This window comes from Monodon monoceros, unplaced genomic scaffold, assembly GCF_005190385.1.
Source record: "Monodon monoceros isolate NGI ecotype Baffin Bay Population unplaced genomic scaffold, NGI_Narwhal_1 Super_Scaffold_2, whole genome shotgun sequence".
Taxonomy (NCBI): Eukaryota; Metazoa; Chordata; class Mammalia; order Artiodactyla; family Monodontidae; genus Monodon; species Monodon monoceros.
Window position 1 is genome coordinate 103,935,799 of NW_021703776.1, and position 19,854 is coordinate 103,955,652.

Below are 19,854 nucleotides of genomic sequence, written 5' to 3' on the forward strand. Positions count from 1 at the left end.
AATAGCAAGATCATAATCGTGCCTAACGCGATGGCTGTCCTGCATGTAATCGAGAATGCGCTAACCTTTCTCCCACATAGGAGGTAAGGTCCTTGAACTTACCTTTCTCCTTGTTGTCCCATAGCTGAAACACTGTGATGCAAAGCCTGCATTTGATGTGATGTGATGTGATAAGGGGGTAAAAGAGGCAAGAAGATAAAGCTGTGCTTAGTGTTTATGAATACCATGTATGCACAAAGTATTCATAAAGCAATGAGGAGGAAGTACACTCGGCAGCTGCACCCCTTGTTTCTGTGACAGGGCCTGTGGGCGCAGCTGCTGTTTGTAACTACCTCCTTCTTCCGCCTGGTCCATGTTGCCTTTGCCCACCAGGCACCTCGGCTGGCGGTGTGGTTCTGTATCCCTGGGGGAGTGAAAGTAAAGAAGTACTTGGTAGAATATTTGGTTATGTTGACATGTCTCATTAAAACTTAGAGTAAATGCAGTATTTGCCCCTTTTAACCTCAAAAATAATAATATAACACAGACTCAACGTAAGAAATTGGAAAACATAAATGAGATAAAAAGGAGGGAGGGGGAATCAACCTTTGTCTTACCACCAATTGAAAGTCCACTGTCAACATTTTTCAGATACTATAGTTGGGATGTGTATATATATATATGTTCTCTTCTGCCTTTTTCTAAAGCGTAAACTTGGTGACCATTCAAATACTTGCATTTAACGTGCTCTCCATTCATTTACTCTTTTGGAAAATTAGGTAAGTTTCAGTTTTCACTATAAATGCTTTGGACTCCTTTAGTATAGTAAGTTATTTCCATGTTTGATGAGTTGATTTCCCTGAAGTAGAATTGAATTGCTGGATTGTATTTAGCTTGGGGGCTGAAGATCGTAAAAGCTCATTGTCCATATACTCCCCAACCAGCAGCAGCCAGTGACGGGAAGCTCTCCGTAAGGACTTGCCTGATCTCACAGCGGCACCTGTTAACAACACATCACTATGATCATGACATTTTTTTTAATGTGTTTTTTGGTGTCACCATGACTGTTACAAATGAGACTTTTCATTTTTAGGGTTAACTGTAATATCTGAAATTACACGTTAAAATACGGTGACTACTTGAATTGTAGAAAGTCATATTTAGGCTGTATAATAGAAAAATATGCAAGATAAAAGATTTTAAAAATAAAAGGATACAAAAGTACAAGAAGATGTAATTGAAAAGCCAGCTGGCCTTCTTACAGCACACTACTCAGCCAGCTTTTGAAGCAGCTTCTGAAGGTGATTTTATAATTATGAAAGGCTTAATTTAGCTTCACGTGAACAAATTACAACCGTTTGTTCAGTGGTGGTATCACATGGACACTGGTTTAAGTTGGTCTCCACAGCCTTGTGAACAACCTTTAAAGATTTAGTTGCTGTATGAACCTTAAATTGTAACATAACTAATTGTTATGGCAGTAATAAAAGGAACATTGCAGAAGGACACAAACAACGTGATTCAGTGTAAACTAAAACTTTAGAGCATGTGCAGAACAGCACATCGTTTAGGAACTCATATGTGGATAGTGAAAATCTAAAGCTGGTCCTGTAGATTCTTCTTAACGGCTACTGCTTGAAAGAGAAAATTACTGCACTGTGAGTTTAAACTGTACTTGTTATATTACGTTTGTGTGTCTTAACGTGGGTGGTTGTAACATAAGAATGTTAATTATCTGCCACCTTGTAGCTCGGATCTATAGAGAATGTGTCACTGCAGGTGTGTAGGCCATGATAATAAGGTAAAAGGTGACTTAGTAAATAGAACGCTTGTATTTTATTTGAACAGGATGAAGTCTCTGAAGAAATTTACAGAATGTCTCCAGCTCTAGATAAAGTTTATGGTCCATTTTCCTACTTACACTTCTAGATATGGTAATAATGGGACTGTAAGCCCTGTTCACAAGGTAGCTGGTAAATGAATTTCTTAAAGTTGTGTTTGAAAACAGTGGCGTTTACTGTGGAACGTGGGAATTAAGCGCAAGACCAGCAGGCCCTGGAGCTTTCTTGTTCACAGCAGAGGCCCTTGCCCAGTGGTGCGTGGGGCTCGGGCCCCCTTTGGGGCGGTGGACCTGGTCTCTGTGCACATGTTCACTCCTTCTCCCTCTAGCATTCCTTCTTTCTGGTCTCTCAACAGGCCACCAGTGACCAGGTTTTCTAAATGTTTGCTTCTTCAGGCCTGTTTTCGTGTACTTTGCATAGCTCTCTTATTTAAGAGAGGCCTTATAGGTTTTTTTTTTTTTTTTGCTTTTAAAAAAATTTTTATTTATTTTTGGGTCTTCGTTGCTGAGCACAGGCTTTCTGTAGCTGCGGCGAGCAGGGGCTGCTCTTGTTGCAGAGCACGGGCTCTAGGCGCGTGCGGCCATGTCGTTCTGCCACCCCTTTCCTCGCCCCCATTCTGAGTATTGTTTAAGCTGCCTTGGCCTTGCCTGGCCCTTGGTCATTCCTCAGGGCCTGTGAGCAACAGCGCACGTAACCTCTCGCACATCCTTTCAGGTCACTGCCAGTTACCCTGGGGGTGTGGCACGCTGCTCAGGTCACATTTGTCTGTAAACACGAGTGCGCCATGAATCTCAATTTCTACTTGGTTTTGTGCTCACTGTGTGTTTATTTTTCTGTTTACTTTTATTTCTTTCATTTCACTACTCAGATGCATTAACTTCCTGCTTTGGTCACTCTTGCCTTGTCTTAAAAATATGCCGTGCTGATTCTGTAGTTTGTGTGTCATGGGTTGCTTTTCTCTTTCCCCAACGTGCATTTCTAGCTTACTCATCCATCAGGAGTCCTTGTTTTCATTTCTTAAAGAATTCCCGTTTCTTCGAAAAAAAAGTATAGCGCTGATTAATTTCATAGAACCTCAGTGAATTTTTTTAAAAGCTTGTATAATTCATGTTTTCAGTAGGTGCTCACTGATTGATAATAACAACCAAAAAAAGCCCCTGAACTGTCAAGGCTAATCTTATTTTTATTTTCAGGAGCATTTTGGTATCTCCAGTAGTAATATGATGCCTATTCACGTTAAGTAATTTTCTATTAAAGTATAATGTAGTGTCTGCCAATTAACATGTATTCAGATTTGACTTCAGCTTATCCTTCCTAAATTTTTTTTGAGATGTCAGGCTTACAGGAAAAAAGGGATTCCTTAGCACTTGGCTCAGAATCACCGGCTGTTAAATTTTGCCTCACTTTGCTACAGCGTTCTCTTGCGTTATAAGTAAATACGTTAGAAAAATCCATTTTTGTTTTTATTCCTGAATGACTTTGGAGAAGGCAACCCAGACTCCATGCAGTACGACTGCTTAGGTGTGAAATCCTAACCTTTTAAATGGCGTCAGCTGGGACAGTGTCTACCAGAACTTTCAGTAAAAAGCTATGTTAAAACAGCTCTCTGTCCAAGTCTGTAGTGCAGATTGATGACCTTGAGTTTTATATTTATAGTGTTGTGTTTTTTTGTTTGTTTGTTGTAAATCCCTGATGTATTCTAGCTTTAGTTGCATTAAACAAGTAAGTAAAACTGCTGGTTAGATGGACTTCTGGCTGCTCTGTAGATACGCTACATTGTTGTAATTTCTTGGTAAGTTTTTTGTTCCTAATGGAACAGTGTATCATAAGGCATTAACCCTTATTGAAGCTCTCCTGTGAAAAAGCAAAATTGAATCAAGATTTCACAAAGCACTTTTGTTTGTTTTTAGAAGACCCGTTTGAGGACTTCTTTGGGAATCGAAGGGGCCCCCGCGGAAGCCGGAACCGAGGCACGGGGTCGTTTTTCTCCACCTTCAGTGGATTTCCCTCTTTTGGAGGGGGATTTTCTTCTTTTGATACAGGTACTAAACGTGTGATCAGACATCAGTGCGGTGCTCTTCTAGTTCGGGCACTTTGCAGTATGTGTATAATGCCTTTTGGTAGAACAGCTTAGCAGATTTGCCAGTATTTTTTATGTGTACAAGGCTGTGCTTAGTAACCTACATTTTTTTCCTAATCTTCCCAAGAATGTTGTATTTGAAAACCTACTTCTGATCTTAACTGTTAAAGGTGGCCAGCATTTAATGAAGTTTCTGGTTAAAAGGAGTAAGGTGTTTTGAGATAAATAACTGTGAAATAACCCGCTTAGACAATCTCACGAAATCCTTTTTTATCTAACCTCAGCAGTTAAAAAAAATTCCAGTATCTTAGGAGAGTCCAGGTTGATGGGGTCAGGAGGTGGGGCTTTAATGAGGTCTCTGTGTGACCAGAGCCATGCTGAGTCCCCAGGTGAGGCGTGGTCACTTGTGTTCGCGCTGCCGCACAGAGCTTAGCTGTTGGTGTAGAGGCCGTCCGCCAGCTGCAGTCATGTGCACACGGCCTGATGCAACCCTGTGTTTCACCTGAAGAATTGTAATCTTAGCTTTTCTTTGAAGCTCACCCAGTTCCTCTTAACAGAGGAGCTGCTGTGTTTCTGGTGCTCATTTTTGTTTAAACGCTCTGTGGTGAGAACTGGCTGTGCTCCTCGTACAGGCCACCCCACACGATGCACCTGCGAGGGCTCTTCTCCTCAAATGCCGGCTGGACTTGATTACGCAGGGCACGTGTCGGTGCACTTCTATCCAGCAGATCCTTTCGTTAGATGCCATGTAGTGTGCTCAAGTGTGAGGGAGAGTAAAATAGAGCTGGTTAAAAATATCACAACAGTACTTCATTTAAGAAATGTGTGTGGGACGCAGTCCGTACCTTTAAGGAGCCTCAGGAAGAGTTGTTAGGGAGTGTGCAATGTGTGCTGTGATGTGGGCCTTTTGGAGTGGGACACGTAGGTAAGTTCTTTGAACAAGCAAGCAGTCTCAGCATCGAAGTTGGCTTGCTTTGGTGTGGCTGTGGAAGTCAGTGTCCGTAGTCGATCACCATGTAATTGAGAATTAGTCCGTGAACTGCAGACCCGTGCTTTTCCAGATAATTCTTGGTGGTATTCTTTCTAAAATTGTTTCAGCTTTTTAATAATTCAGATTTTTATTCCCTGTGGTCACAATTACAAGGGGCAAGTCAGAAGCAAGTTGGCTTTGCCCATCTGTAGCGGGAACTTCGCCCCATTCCTGTGAGATGCATGGCTCCAAGTTGCTCCCCTTCAGTAGGGTGAAGTGCAGGGAAGCCCAGCAGAGCCCTTTGGAAAGGGGGGGGGGGTTCCTCCTGCCCTGTGGCTCTGATGGAAATGTGTGCATTAAATCAACAATGGACATACTAGTCTCTAATCTTTCTTTCCTGTTTTCCTACAGGATTCACTTCCTTTGGTTCACTAGGTCATGGGGGCCTCACTTCATTCTCTTCCACGGCATTTGGTGGCAGTGGGATGGGCAACTACAAATCTATATCAACTTCTACTAAAGTGGTTAATGGCAGAAAAATCACTACAAAGAGGTACAGTGATCTTCTCTAGCTCATATTTCTAATAAGTAGGTGTGGTGTTTCATTGGTGCCACATTTTCTTTGCACACCCTCCAGTGTGTGACATACGGGTTGTATGTTAAGTCTGTCTGGTACCATGAGAATCTTAATCTCCGATTTAGAGCTTTTCCTTCTGAATTTTTGCTCAGTGTTACATATTAGACATCACCCTTACTTAGAGCCATGTTCATGGGTAACAGTGTGTTGGATGGTAAAATGGAACCATTCATAGTGAAACCGGGACCGTTCTGACTGCTAGTGCCTGTGCCCGTGTTCAGTGTCAGATTTTAAGAAACGTCTGTCCTCAGCAGGTTGGCTTCAGCCACAAAATGAGTAATTGCACGTATATCTGTGGCAAGTCCTGTAAAAATACGCATTTATATTCACATACGTGTTTACATATTTGATAACAAGATCGTAAAATGCCTCTTATTCCGGCCCCCGCCAGGATTGTCGAGAATGGTCAAGAGAGAGTGGAAGTCGAAGAAGACGGCCAGCTGAAGTCCTTGACGATAAATGGTAAGGAGCAGCTGCGCTTGGATAACAAGTAGCTCGCCGCACGTGCGCAGCAGAGCGTCCCCTCTGGCGCGCGCCATGGGAGGATTGGCAGGAACATTTTTTTGAAGATTTCACATGAACTCGACTCTCAGTGTAACTGTACTTAATCTAAAGTATTTATACACAGCTCATCGGAGCCCTACTTGTCATAGACTTTTGAGTTTATTGTTGGGACCACATGATAGGACCATTTTTTTTTGTCTTTAAAATTGTTGTAAATCTCTGTATGCACTTTGCTTTTTTATTAAACGTAATCCAAGGTGGCCGTGACTCTTCCGTACACTAACACCAGCACGGACCTGCTTTTCCATTGTGTTTGAAACATGAGCCAAGTAGTGTCAGCTGCTGTGAAGTTAACGTCGCCAGGGCGCATCTTCCACAAAGTAATTTCAAGTTTTTTCAGTAGTTAGTAGTGAAAGATATTAATGAATTAATGGTAATACATTTCTGGTTTAATATAAATTGAGGATGTTTTCTAGTTGTGCATGAATGCTGGCAACTTAGTAAGTTTTGACAATTGTTTAAATATGTAACGTGTTAAGCTTAGGTTTAAAAAGTGAAGCTGGTAAACTGGGTCTTTGTCATTTGCTTAAAAAAAAAAAAAAGAAAATAAATGCAAATGTGTTTGGTGCATTCTTTCCTGAGTGGGGCGAGGCCTCCTGCGTGTGTGTGTGTGACTTTGTGCCTGGGCTCCCAGAGTCCTTTCATTCCTGCTGTGTCCGGTCACTAAGGCCGATGCTGGACTTCAGTTACGTGTGTTCTTTGGTGTATTTGGAGTGCGTATGAAAATTTTCCTATCAGAGTTGAATAATGATTAGCAATTTATTGAACATTTCTTTGGTGAGGGAGGAAACGGCTGTCCAGTTTTCCGTTCTTCAGAATATGTTGTAGTTTTCTAGGTTATGTTTGATGCCAGCTCATTTAAAGATAATATGCATAGTAAAGTCATGGAACGATACAGTTGTGGGCAAATGTAAAGGTATTTCTTTTGTTTTTCAATCAGTATAATCTGTCACGATAACCATTGATAACTGGAATTCCAGCCAGAGGAATATTAAATGAGAGTTTGATTGTATTTATACTACCCCACTCGAGTTTGTTTTGGGACTAAGCAGTGGGAAACTGCTAGAAGAAGGTGTTAAAAAAGACATTGCAACCTTGAATGTAAGTATTGGAAGACAGCTGGACCCGGGAAGACAAGGAAAGGGGCTTCCGTGTGCCCCGCCGTCTTAGCTCACGGAGCCTGTGGAGAAGGTGTAGGCACACCACACGCTGGGAAACCACATTGTAGAATCTCCTTTTCACAAACTAAAACCCTAGTACCAGAAAGTCTGCTTTCGTTGTTGCTGTCAGGATAGGTGGTTTCTCTGTTACTAAGTGAGAAGCTCACAGGAACGGCTGCCAGTTCCCTGACTTGGAGATTATATTTCTCATTGGTGGGCGGAACGAACCATTCGGTAGAACAGGCTCGATGGCCCCCTCAGGACACCAGGTAAATGAAGAGAAGTCTCATCCAGCCCACAGTTGTTGGTGTCCCAGGAAGCGTTTTATTGGAACCTTGGCTTTACACGTCTGAGTGTCCTGGGATGGTCGGGTTTAGTGCAGCCCCGGCTGTGAGCAAGTCGCTCCACTTGAGGGCTCAGGTGGAAGATGAACCTCTTCTGGGGACATGTTTTGAGGGGAGCGTCACAGTCACACGTTCACCATTCCCACTTTGAAAATTGCCGTTATTCTGCACGTCTGGTGATAGGAATGTTAATTAAATAGGAAAGAGAACTTGTTGCTATCGGGTCTCGTTTGCTGAGTATTTGGAAGCAGTCAGGTTCGTTTCCGCAGCCTTGGGTCCAGTGTGCTGTGAAACAGCTGTGAACGGTGTCACCACGTAAGGAGCGACTCGGGACAAGAGCATTTAATTCACGTTACAGGTCTGGTCGCTTGTTAGTCCCTGTGCTTTCCGATTAAAAAACCAAAAATCTTCCTGTAGCCCTGAATGCCTTTGCAGCGGAGACTGAGCTCCCCGCAAACTGCCGGTGCCCACCGTCTGGGAGAGCCTGCCGCGGGGCTGTCACATCATGTGTGCGCTCGTCTCCTCCATGCTCGGGGGGTTATCGTAACAGTCGCTCAGGGTGGAGGTCTTCTGTTCAGCTCCCCGGAGCACAGTCTTGAGGGGGCAGCAGTGTGCTGTGCTTTTCTCACTTACGCTTTGTTTTCTCGTTCTCTGCGGTTTGCACCTCCGTTGCTTTGATGTAGTTCAGTGATGGCCAGTTGCCTCATTCCTGCCTTTTCGGTTCAGGTTCCAAAGGTTCCAGGTTTGCTTTTAGCAGCCCAGTTACTGCTTCTTTGTGATACAGATGATACCACTGGTCACACCTGCCCCGGTAGCTCATCTTTCTTCCTCTTGAGGGTCCACAAAGGGCACATTGTAGAAGTTTGCAGAGATAGCTTTAGACTTACCTGAAGTTACTCTTGTAACCTGTGTATCTGGCCTGCTGGAGTCTTCAGTACAGATGTGGGGAAGCTCCAGGGACATTATTTGTGGGCAGCATCTTTCCGGTCAGTTTTCACTTTGTTTATTGTCTACTAAAGCCTCACCGTTCCTGCTTGATTACCCACTAGCTGTCCTCAGCCTCTTCAGGGACTGCTCTGGTTTCTCCTTTCAGCACTACATAATCACATGAAAATATTTTTATTTTTAGAGAATCCAACAGTAATTTGTAATTCATTTAATTGTCTCTGCTATTGCTTCTCAGTGGTTAGCCATCAGCAAGTTTAGTAATGGGATAATTATTACTATTTCAGGAGGCTTTCAAGCACAGAATTGTGGAGTGAGTTTGAGCACTTGATATGGTGTGGTCAAGTGGAGGTTGAACTGTATGACCCAGTGGCTTTTTTTTTTTTTTTTTTTTAATGAGGTACGAGATTCTGCCTCCTTTTGAGTTATTTTCGAGGTGATTGGTACTTTCAGAGTGGGTGGTTTAATGCTGCAAGTCTAGAAACATTTGCTTAAATAATTAGATTCTTCCTCAGTCACCGTTTCTTGCGTCCTTAAAGTCAGTCTAAGGCTTCTGCTTTTAGAGTTGGTCACAGGGGTGACTTGTCTCAGCACCTTTGAATCTGCTATTCCTTGCAATTCTATTCTAATGAATTGGGTTAATTAGATGGAGATTTAGTACTGAGTATGACTAGTGGTTAAAATGGGATAAGACAACTTTTTTTCTTTCTTTTTTTTGGTGACTAAATTAGTTATTTCATCTTGCTACTAGAAAAGGTCAGAGGAGGGAAGGTTACAACATCTGTTTCTCTGTCAATCAGAAATCTAGAAATCATGGTGATCATGGATTTCCAAAGACTAGACCTGGCTGGGACTTTGGAGAGAGTCTTGTTTATTAGAAGTGGAATTGGGCGTCAGAAGACCCGGTGCTTGCTCTTTGCTTAGGTGAATCTTTGCTCCTTGCTTCGTGCACTCTGTAAGTTGTTCTTACCAAACTACATACAAAGGCATTAACTGAGGTTTTGGACCTGGGTGAGTTCTGCAGTTTGTGGAGAGCCATGACTATTTCTCCTTTTCCCTCTGGCCCCAGCATTCAGGGAACAAAGACTCCTCTTCTGCAGTCCAACCTCCATAGGAATACAGACCCCACGAGGGCAGGATTTGCCCATTTTCTTGCTACTTCTCCCTAGCCCGTGGTGCTGGAAGCATTCCCTAAGTATCTGTTGTATAAATCATCCCATGGCACTCATTTCCACTGTGCCCCTGGAATGCTGCCCTGTGAGCCTGGGAGCACCGTATCTCCCAGTCCGAGTGTGCCGAGTAACCACCAGGTCTGGTTTGGGAGCACTGGGGGGTGCATCTTGGTTTATGACACTCCTTGGTTTTTGACATTTCTTTGTTCTTTGGACCACTGAATAGTCCGTGGTGGTGGTAAGTTTCACAGTCTAGTAAGTATAGCAGCTTATTACTTGTCCTTTTCTATCCCAGTAGGATTGATTTGCTTCTTGAAAGGAACACAGAGCACAGCAGCATCGTGCTGTTCTCCCCACCCCTTCCCTCGTCCTGTCCTGGTCCCCCAGAGGCATTCAAGGCATCGGTAGGACATCACGAGAACAGGACTTTCTTACCTGGAGCATGTCCCAGGGCTGTAGGACCCAGAGCTGGGCATGCTGTAGCAGAAGCAGCGTTGCATCCTTTCTCCCGTCGTCTCGTAGAGAAGACCACATTTCCTTAGTGTGTGATGCGGGGAGTTCCCTGCCCTTGCGGAGCTCCACTCAGCTGGACGGCAGTGCGAGCCCGCGGGCAGGGTGTGGACGTGCCTGAGAGTACTGCAGGCGGTGAAGCCGGGAGGGGGAGGTGGCCTCTTTGAGGCCTTCCTGGAAGTAGTGGTCAGACTTCGGTCCTTCCAGGGGCCGTCCCAACGTTCTGGTGGCCATCCCTCCACCCCAGGTGGGTGCAGTGGGCGTGCACAGTGTGACCACGGTCTTAAGAGACTAATACTAGGCTTGTTCCCCTAATTCTTTTTCAATAATCGAGATTTATTGGTTTTGAGGATCAGTACGCAGGACATTCCAGTTTGCACACAGTTCTTGATGTATGTTCCAAAAATCTAAAAAGTCATGTAGATATTTTTCTTCTTGAAACAGTAATTCCAGTGACTTTCCAGCTTAAGTTCTGGAGGTAGCATTTCCTTAAGAGGATGTCAGGTACCAGTATCTTCAAATGTGGACAAAGCTCTTACACCCCGAGTTCCACTGTTGCACAATTTGCTATCATACACACTGTACCTACATACATACATATGTTAGCCGACTCACTAGGGAACCTGGTTGGACGGCCACCAGCACAGGTGTCTGAGGGCGCTGAGCTCTGACTGGGACGGCCAGCATCAGGCAGAAGCCAGCGGGGAATAGGAGTCATTTAAGGTATTCAAGACGCGTGAACTGTATGAGTGGGTTATATCCAGTTGCCGCGTGATGTGCCGTGTACTACAGCGTGTGAAGACCACCCCCAGCATCTTCGGAGTGTTAGCTGACACCTGTTCAGAAACCACTCTTTTCTGGTTGTACCAAAAAAATACCGCCAAGTGATTTCCCCTCTTTGAGTCGTTTATACTTGAAGATGGGATGATGTGGGATTTCTTCCTAATTAAAAATGTTTCTGGAGCTCCTAAAAAAATCTTGCATTTACCAAAGAGGTGATAAATACACCCCTGTGATTGCACAAGGGGGAAGATGGGGACCACCCACGGGGCGCGGCTGTGCCCCTCCCAGTGCGAGGCAGCCAGACGCCCGAGCTTCCTGGTGAGCCCCTTCGTCCACTGGGCTTTACACCTCCCTCTCACTCTGGTTTGCGTTTGCTTCCAGGGAAGAGTTACCCTTTCCTGCTGCCGTCTTTCCACTTTGGGGGAACATTTTCCCCTCTGCCGCCCCTCAGTCAGCGGCAGTGAGGAGGTGCCCGGAGCCTGCACCCAGCTGGGCTGCGCTTGCTGCTGTCGGCCCCAAGGCGAGGCCGAGGGCTCACACCTGACACACCGGCGCGCTGGAGGTGACGCCAGGCCTCTGGTAGCACGGGCTCCAGGACCGGGCGGGCAGGCGAGGCGGTCTCCGCGCGTGACGCCTGCGCTTCCCCGTGCCGCGGGCCGCCCGAGGGGACTGTGCGCAGTCGGCCTGTGCTTGCGTGTTGGAGGAGCGTGGCGGAAGGGTCCTGTGGAGGCCCGGAACTGGCTGCTGGCCGCCCTGCTGGGCAGGGTCTGGGTTCCAGCTGCTCCTGGAACGGCTGTGGTCCCGTGCGCCTGGCTGGGGCAGCCGTCCAGCCCGAGGTCTGTGCCTGGGGCTGTTGGCGCCCGTCGCACCTCTGGCCTGAGAGTCTCGTGCAGCCTGGGGAGCGTCGGCGCTCCTTTGTTCCCGTGACTGTTGAGGTGTTGGTGTGCGTGCGTGTCCTTGGAGGAGGAGTTCTGTTGAATCGGGTGCCTAGAAGAAGTTGAATAGTCGGGTGGAGAAATGTGGGCATTTAAAGCTGGTAGCCATAAATTGCTTTCCACAAAGAGTATGTGCCTACCAACGTACTTGTCAATACTGTCTGATAACAATTGTTAAAATTCAAATTTCTGGTTACTGTATGAGGTGGAGCCTCTTGGTTGTTGGCGGGTATCCCTGTTTTTCTGCAGTTGTTCCCTGATTTCACAGGCCCCTGTTACATCATTGTTTTATGAGTCCTTTGCTTGCTCTGTTAAAGTGATTTTCCTTTTCAGTTGTCATGTGTTCATTTGACATACTGTGTGGCTTTTTGGGGTGGCCTTTTGTTTAATGTCCTACATGTTCCACAACTAAAAAATTTTCATTTTAAAATTTAAAAAAATTTTTTTGTGGTACTTGGGCCTCTCACTGTTGTGGCCTCTCCCGTTGAGGAGCACAGGCTCCGGACGCGCAGCTCAGCGTCCATGGCTCACGGGCCCAGCCGCTCCGCGGCACGTGGCATCTTTCCGGACTGGAGCACGAACCCGTGTCCCCTGCATCGGCAGGCGGACTCTCAACCACTGCGCCACCAGGGAAGCCCAAAAATTTTCATAATTTTTTTATGTACTTTCACTTGTATGTCTTTTTGCTTCTTTAATTTACTTGGGACGTTTGTACGTGTTAAAAACACCCAACTTTCTCCCAGATTTCTTGCCAGTGTTAATACCTACTAAATCTCATTCAACACGCAACTGTTCAGGACTTGTGTTCTCTTGTCCTTTGGGTCTTCTTTTCGGCCCGGGTTGCACTTTGTCATGTGGTGTCTGCTGGTGGAGTGCTTTGATGAAACAGCTGCGAGTTCGTGGCACATGGCCGCTTAGTCTACGTAATGTGGTTTTTTAGTAAGTCTTTAACAGATGTCAGTATCGAAAAGAAGCTAGAAGCACTCGAGATTTTTATGTGGATTAAACTGTGTCTTTAGGAAAATAAGATTTTGTGAATATAAGACCCTACCAAAATTAGAATGTTTATTCTTTCTGATGATTTATTTCAGTTATTGTTTATTACGACAGCCTTCGGTCATTTTTTTATTTTGGGCTGCGTTGGGTCTCCGTTGCGGTGCACGGGCTCCTCACTGCGGCAGCTTCTCTCGCTGCCGAGCGCGGGCCCTAGGCGCTGGGCTTCGGTAGTTGTGGCACACGGGCTTAGTTGCTCTGCGGCATGCGGGATCTTCCCGGACCAGGGCTCGAACCCGTGTCCCCTGCATCGGCAGGCGGATTCCTGACCACTGAGCCACCAGGGAAGCTCCTTCGGTCATCTTGATGGAAGTCGTGCTTCAGCCGCACGGTGCAGTCCCTGCAGCCTGAGTGAGGACTGAGCAGGAAAGCCTGGTGGCTCGCGCCTCAGGGCCGGCCTGTGTCCCGCGGGTGCTCAGGGCATCAGAGCATTACTTTGTCCTTTACGGAGCGGGTGGTAGGGGTGCCCCCGACAGCACACAGCCCTCGCCCCTGCCTCCTCTCCGTAGGTCCTGATCCTTACCCTGCTGCTCTCGGGGCCTTTTTCAGCCAAGCGAGCACGTGGCCCCAGAGACGGTGGTCTCTGCTGGAGGACTGTGGGCCTGGGGCTCTGCGAGTGTGGCCTGCTGGGTTCCTTCTCCCTCTGCTGCTTCCCCTTGTCCCGGGGGCTCGGCGGCTCCTGGGCGGAGTGATGTGCCGGGGTCGGGAGGCCGGGGGGCAGAGGCTGGCTCTGCTTCTGCCTCCCTGGCTTTCCATGTTGTGATTGTTCTCGAAGTGTACAACCCCCGGGGGTGTGTGGTGGTGAGATCCGAGCTCCAGGCGCTGTTGGCCAGAGCTTTGACACCCCTACTTTCCGGGTGAGTGTGGGGCCCCATCCGCCTGAGCCCGGCCGGCCACGCCCTCCATCCTGGGGTGCTGTGATGCCTCAGGAACTCCCCCCCATCCGAGGAGCAGGTTGCTGAACTGCCTGCCCCGTAGCTGTCTCCACAGACAAACGAGTGAAGCCCACCCATGGGGGAGGCGGGCGCATGCGGGGCTGGCGGATGCCTCAGAGCAGGTTAAGGGGCTCCACCCTCTGTGACGTTACCATGAAGGACGCTCGAAGCCATGGTGCTGGGGGGGAGGCCAACCCCACCAGCCCCTAACGGGAGCTTTTGACCCTTGGTGTGGATTCTGTGCAGGACTTAAGTTCAGAGGGGCTCGGACAGGAGAGTTCCTGCTGTTGTCTCCTTGACCTTTACCCTCGGTCCGTGATCCTCCCGTGTCCGCACAGCCGCAGCCAGCACCACCGCCCACCTCCTGCCAGAGCCTGGGCCCCTCCTGACTGGGTCCCGCTTCGCGTGACCGCTTTCTCGGTCCATCTGATGGTCTGTCTGACGCGTTGCCACCGTGTCGCCTGTCCGCAGTCTGGCAGTGAGAATTAAGTCGCTCCCTGCTTAGAATCGCCTGCGAGGTGCTGGCGACTTGGCCGTGTGCCCGCTCTTCCTGCGTCCTGTCCCATCCTTGACGCCTGCCCTGCCGCACCCGAGTCACATCGTGGCCTGTGCCGCCTCCCGAGGCTTCCCCGCGCGCCTCTGTGCCTTGCTTTCTTCCCCACCCTGAGAGCGGCGCCTGCTCTTCCTCGTCTCTGCCCCTGCTTTTGTCTCCGCGTCCTCCGCCTCGTCGTGTCATGGTTTTCTGTTTGCGTGTGTCCAGCACTGAGTCCCTGAGAGCGAGGCAGCATCACGTGTGTCAGGCACTTATCAGGCCCTAAATATTTGAATCCTCTCTTGGGCCAGTGATGCATTTTTGGATGTCTGAGTCATCTACATTTGTGTCAGTGGTATGCATGATAGGAAGAAGTACGGGATTAACCCCTGCCCCGACCTCTCAAAGAAAACAGCAGCCACAACCGAGGCCTGTTGGATTGTACGTATTTGGAAACAAGTGGTTCTGTTTTTATATAAGGAAGTTTGCTTTCATTTGCGTGTTATCAGCCAGATTCCTGCTGCGCACTGGGACTCCATTTGGGGAAAGAAGCGGAGCACGTGGGTTGGTGGTTGTGCCCGAGGGACGGCGGCTGGAACACCCCTGCATAGTTCCTCGGTGACTTCAGGGAGCTTTGCCACAGGGGCACGGGCGGGTTGTGCTTTGTTTTGAAATTTTATCTAACTTGGTGCTACAAGGCAGGATGTTTTCTGTTTCCCAAATGAAAAGGATGCTTGAATTGTATCCCACGTAAACTTTAGTTAAATTCATGTGCGTTAATAGCTAATTTCTGCAGAGGAAAAAGTTAGCAGAAATTATGCCAAAACAGTAAATTCTGTTTGGGTTGTAAGAGTGGATGTGACTTACTTATTTTTCTTCAAGTCATGTGTTTCGCCTTTATATAGTAAATTGCTGAAACAATTAGTGAATTTTCCGTAGAAGAGGAATCTTTCAGCAGTTAACAGAAACGTATGGAAATTTTGGAAGAGGCTGTAGAAAGAAGCCCAAAATGTGGTTGGCTTTCAGAAAGCGTGATGTTGGGAGTGGGGGGATGGGATGGGAGTGGCGGTCATCTCTTCTTGGTGTCAACTCTTGGAAGTTTAGGTTGTACCAAGAGGCCCCACGTGGATCTTTGACGGCGGGTGTGGGTGGCCTGCGTGGGGGCCTTCTCTTCTCATGAGGGGGCGCGTCCTCCTGTCCTTAGCGGGTGCTGGACGTCGCTGTCACCTCCTCTGACGGACTCAAAGCGTCTGCTGTGTGGCGGCATTTTGCGTCCCATGACCCTGGGTGGGCAGCGCCCTTTTTTTGGAGAGGGTTTTTGTTCAGAGAAGAGCCAACCCTGGGACGCCCACTCCACCATCCACATGGGGCCTTGGGGGGGGCGTCTAGAGGCATGAGGGGTCCTGTGAGTGCTAAGACCCCCCCCCCCGTCCCTCCCTGAAAGTGGGTGCCGGCCAATGCTGAGTTTAGCAGCTGAGCATCGCAGAGCCCAAGACTCCTTCTTTAAAGTGGAGGAGCATTGGCTGCAGGCGTTTTCTTGGGCGGGTGGTGGAGGCACCTGGGCTGTCGTCTGGGTGTCAGAGGGATCCTGTCTTTAGGGAAGAGTGTCTCGCTGAGGAGAGCCTCTGTGGGCCTCCCGGGCAGCGTCCACCATGCTGGACACCATCTGGGAACCTTCCTCTCCGCTTCGGGAACCACAGGCTCAGGAATTGTTTTGGCGACGGGGCTTAGGGGCGGCGGTGTCTCCTCACGCAGCTGGACTCACAGCCCATCCTCTGAACCTGGAATGGAGCTGGGCCAGTGGCGTGAGTCCCTCCCTCCTGCCGTCTGAAATCAGGGCCGCACATGCTTAGCCAGGGCGGCTGGGCCTCAGAGGACGGATCTCCGTGTCCAGGACCCCATCGCCCGAGGCCCGGCCTCCCTGCCACACCCTCCAGGTCCGAGGTGTCTCTCCTGCTTCAGCGGTTATGTCCCATAGCCGAGGGTGCCTTGCTGGGGGCTGGGGAGGAAGGGGGTCTGAGGGCAGAGCGTGGCACAGGTCGGCTCAGTCCTCCCCACGCCCACACCTGCAGGGGAGGGAGATCCCGGGCTCTGCTCTGCCTTCAGGGAGAGGCCTGGTAGTCCCTTGTCACGGGTCACGTGGTCCAGCCCCCTGGGCGTCCCCAGACGAAGCCCTTGGAGCTGGGGCGGGTCTTGTGGGAGGACTCGGGGCGTGAGGGACGCTGTGAGAACGAGGAGCCCCAGGCGGCACGACGGGGAAGCCCTGGAACAGACTGGGATGCACTGGAGCCATCAGAGCGGATGCGGGAGAGGCCGCCAGCAAGGCCTCTGTGGAGCCCTCGCCCAGGCGTCAGCGTCTGCCTCTGGAGCTCCGGCGCTGCTTTTCCCGGGGCCTCTCACGTCCCCTTGAGACGCCTGCCCTCCGGGGGAGGGGCTCCCCCTCCACCCAGGTGCTGGGCCAGGCACTGGCGTCCCTGGCCCCGTCTGCCCTGAAGGCAGAGCCACCTCTGCCCTGGACAGACCTGCCCTTGAACAGGCCCGGGGGGCGTCTCCGGGGCCCGGCTTCGGGGTGCACACGACAGTCGCTGGGGGCCGTTCCCAGACCTCTGCCATCCGCGTCCTGGAGCAGCTAGGGCAGCTCCTGGGGCGAGCCGGGCTGCGGCGCGGGGAGACGCGATAGAGGCCTGTGTCGGTTCTGAGACGTCAGCTGGGCCCGGGGAAAACGGCGCTGGGTCGGGGCAGGACGGCCTCCTTCCCTGCCCTCCGGGGCTGCCCGCTCTCCTTCGCACGCTGCACGTCTGCCAAGCCTCCCGTGCCCCTCGGCTTCTCGTCTCTCCTGCTCAGGAGCCGTGGGACACAGCGAGCCGCACGGGTCCGCTCACCCCCGCTGTGTGCAGTGAGGCCAGGTCCCTGCAGGGCAGGCACCGTCGTGAACACGTGACGTGGCAGGAGTTGGCTGTGCTGATGGCTCTTACTCAGAGCGGCAGCAGCAGCGGGCCGTCTTCTCAGACCGGGGGTCCCGTGTCGCCCGCAGCTGGTTGCGCTTGTGGGTGTGGTGGCCGCCCCTTCTGTCAGTCTGTCAGTGCCTGCTGGTATTCTGCGTGTAGTGCAGGGGGTTCAAAATGAGCGCTTGAATGAACACGTCGAGGGATTCCTTCCAGAGAGTGTCCAGCGGAGACACTCACATAAGCTTCTCAACATCCACCTTTCTTTCTTTTCCCCAAATCCTTTTCCCGGTACTTGAGAAATGGAGGAGCTTTATGGGGACCTCGTGGGGTCTGTGGCTTGACCACCCTGCTCCAGACCCAGGGCCTCTGGGGCTCATGATGTTGGAGGGCGGGCCTGGGGCACAGAGGTGACGGTGTAGGTGACGGTGTCCACCAGGGCCGGCTCGTGCGACAGTGAGGCGCCCAGCTGTGTGTCCATCGCAGCTTCTGAAGGGCTCGCCTCGGAGTCCAAGCCCGAGAGTCCGGCTCTCAGCTGTGGCCCCTGCATCCACCCCTGGACAATCCCTGGTCCAGAGACGGTGCGGCTGGGCCCTCGGGAGGGGGCTTCACAGAGGCGAGGCCAGAAGTGGGAGGGCGCCAGTATTTGCCCGGGGCGGCTGCCGGGGGAGGGGGTCCCCAGGACCCAAGAGTGTCCCCACCTTCACCCACAGCGGGTCCCGGTCTTCGGGGAGGTCACCAGACCCTCAAGGCCTGGAGTGTATACTGTGCTGTGTGCTGGGAGTTGTTCCGGAACGCCAGGAGGAACGTCTTAGTGACCGTTTCGTCCTCTGACCAGACGGCAGACACGGAGCGTGCCCAGCGGCCCTGAGAGCTGGGGTGGCGGGGGCCTGGGGACGGGCTGGTGTGTGCAGCCGGGGCCCCGGGGTGACAGCACGGCTGAGGGGGCACGCTGGGCGGATGCGGGTCCTACGGGAGCCACCCGGCCTGTGCGCTGGCGCCGCTGAAGACCGTCAGGGAGCAGGGCAGGTGGCCGTGCCGTGCGCGGGACACAGCCGGCGCTGTCCGTTCACCGGGCCTCCCGCGCCCGCCTGGCAGGTAAGTGTCGTCTGTGCCCACGGCCGTGCGGTCCTGCAGGTGGGACTTCCCTGGGCGGAATGGGGCAGGGGGAGCACCACCTCTTCTGAGTGGCCGACAGGGACCCAGTGGGTTTGAACTGACCTGAGGTGAGTAACATAGCGGCGGGCCGGCCCCCGGGGTGCCCTTACCTCCTGGGATGCCCACCCCTACCACGTCTAGGCCCGTCGCAGTCACGCAGCCACTCAGAGTGAACACGCCTGTGTGTGTTGTCCAGCACCTGGGATGCTCAGGCTACACGTGTACTGTGGGCAACGTGTCATCCTTAAGGTCTCATCAAAGCCACCGGGCGTGGTTGTGTGGTTGCGCCTGGAGCCGGGGAGGGGCCGGCTGCTCACCCTGGAGGCCTCCCCAGGTGGAGACAAGCCGAGCCTGTGGCTGGGCTGCTGGGTGCCGAGCTCCCTGACCCTGACGCAGGGGCCGCGAGCCTGCAAGACCCTGTGGCCATGCTGGGGCTGCCCACGCTGCCCCACCTGCCGCGTCCAGCGCGGATTCTGAGATCAAGTCGCCGTGGTGGTGTTCTATTAGCCGTGGCTCCGTGGGGCCCCCTCCCCTGGGAGGGCTTCGTGGATTTGGGAGTCATACCGGTGTCTGGACCCCGCAGAGCCCCCGGGGGGTGGAATGGCCCTGAGTGCCCCCAGCCCTGGCCCTGCCCTGGCACCCTCGCTCGCACACTTTCCTCCTTCAGACAGGCGTGCTCTGGGAGCGTTCTGCTCTCGAGTGAAGCCTGCGTCCAGTCGGTGCTTGATGACCCCCCTCGGCGGGCACAGGGGCGCCCCTGCTCGAGGGACGGCGAGCAGGTGTGACGGCCGCGCCCAGGGCCTGCTTCCTCAGCCCAGCGGTCCGTTTGACTCTGAGAAGCCGCCGTGACGGTGGCCATAGGTCCCCAGGGGACTGCTAGGGGTGGCATCTGGTGTGACGGTGGTCAAGGCCACGCGCGCCGACCGCCAGGTGCTCTCCGAGCGCTTGCCGCACAAGCGGCTCGCGCACGTCTCTTGGAGGGAGGGGGTGTGCTGTTGGGAAAGACGGTGAGCCCTGGGCACCCTGCCGAAGAGCAGTGCTGGGAATGTCAGAGGCCCTGCAGGGCGAGGAGAGCCTTAAAATGCACGCCCGGGGTCACCATACTTCTTTGCGGTGTCTCAGGAGGTATTCTCTGTGGAGCGGGGGCGCTGTGAGCGCGGGGTGGGGGGGCTGGCGTGGGTGACTGGGGGTGGGGCGAGCTGGTGTGGTGAGAGGGAGTGCGGTGAGCGTGGGTGTGGTGAGCTCGGATGCGGTGAGCGGGGGTGCGGTGAGCGGGGTGTGCTGAGCGGGGGTGCTGTGAGCTCGGGTGCG

At 51.4% G+C, this 19,854-nt stretch overlaps 1 protein-coding gene across 4 annotated transcripts in view; it reads left to right on the plus strand.

Annotated features, from left to right (window-relative positions):
• DNAJB6 (DnaJ heat shock protein family (Hsp40) member B6) overlaps positions 1–19,854 on the plus strand; it is a 55,595-nt gene that overhangs the window by 28,672 nt on the left and 7,069 nt on the right. For all 4 annotated transcript variants that reach the window (XR_003795182.1, XR_003795183.1, XM_029233289.1 and 1 more), the window contains exons 6-8: positions 3,731–3,862; positions 5,282–5,423; positions 5,899–5,969. Coding sequence is in view for 2 of the 4 variants with exons in the window: in XM_029233289.1 (XP_029089122.1) it covers positions 3,731–3,862; positions 5,282–5,423; positions 5,899–5,969 (345 nt within the window). In the remaining 2 variants the exon portion in view is untranslated. The remainder of the gene's footprint in view (positions 1–3,730; positions 3,863–5,281; positions 5,424–5,898; positions 5,970–19,854) is intronic.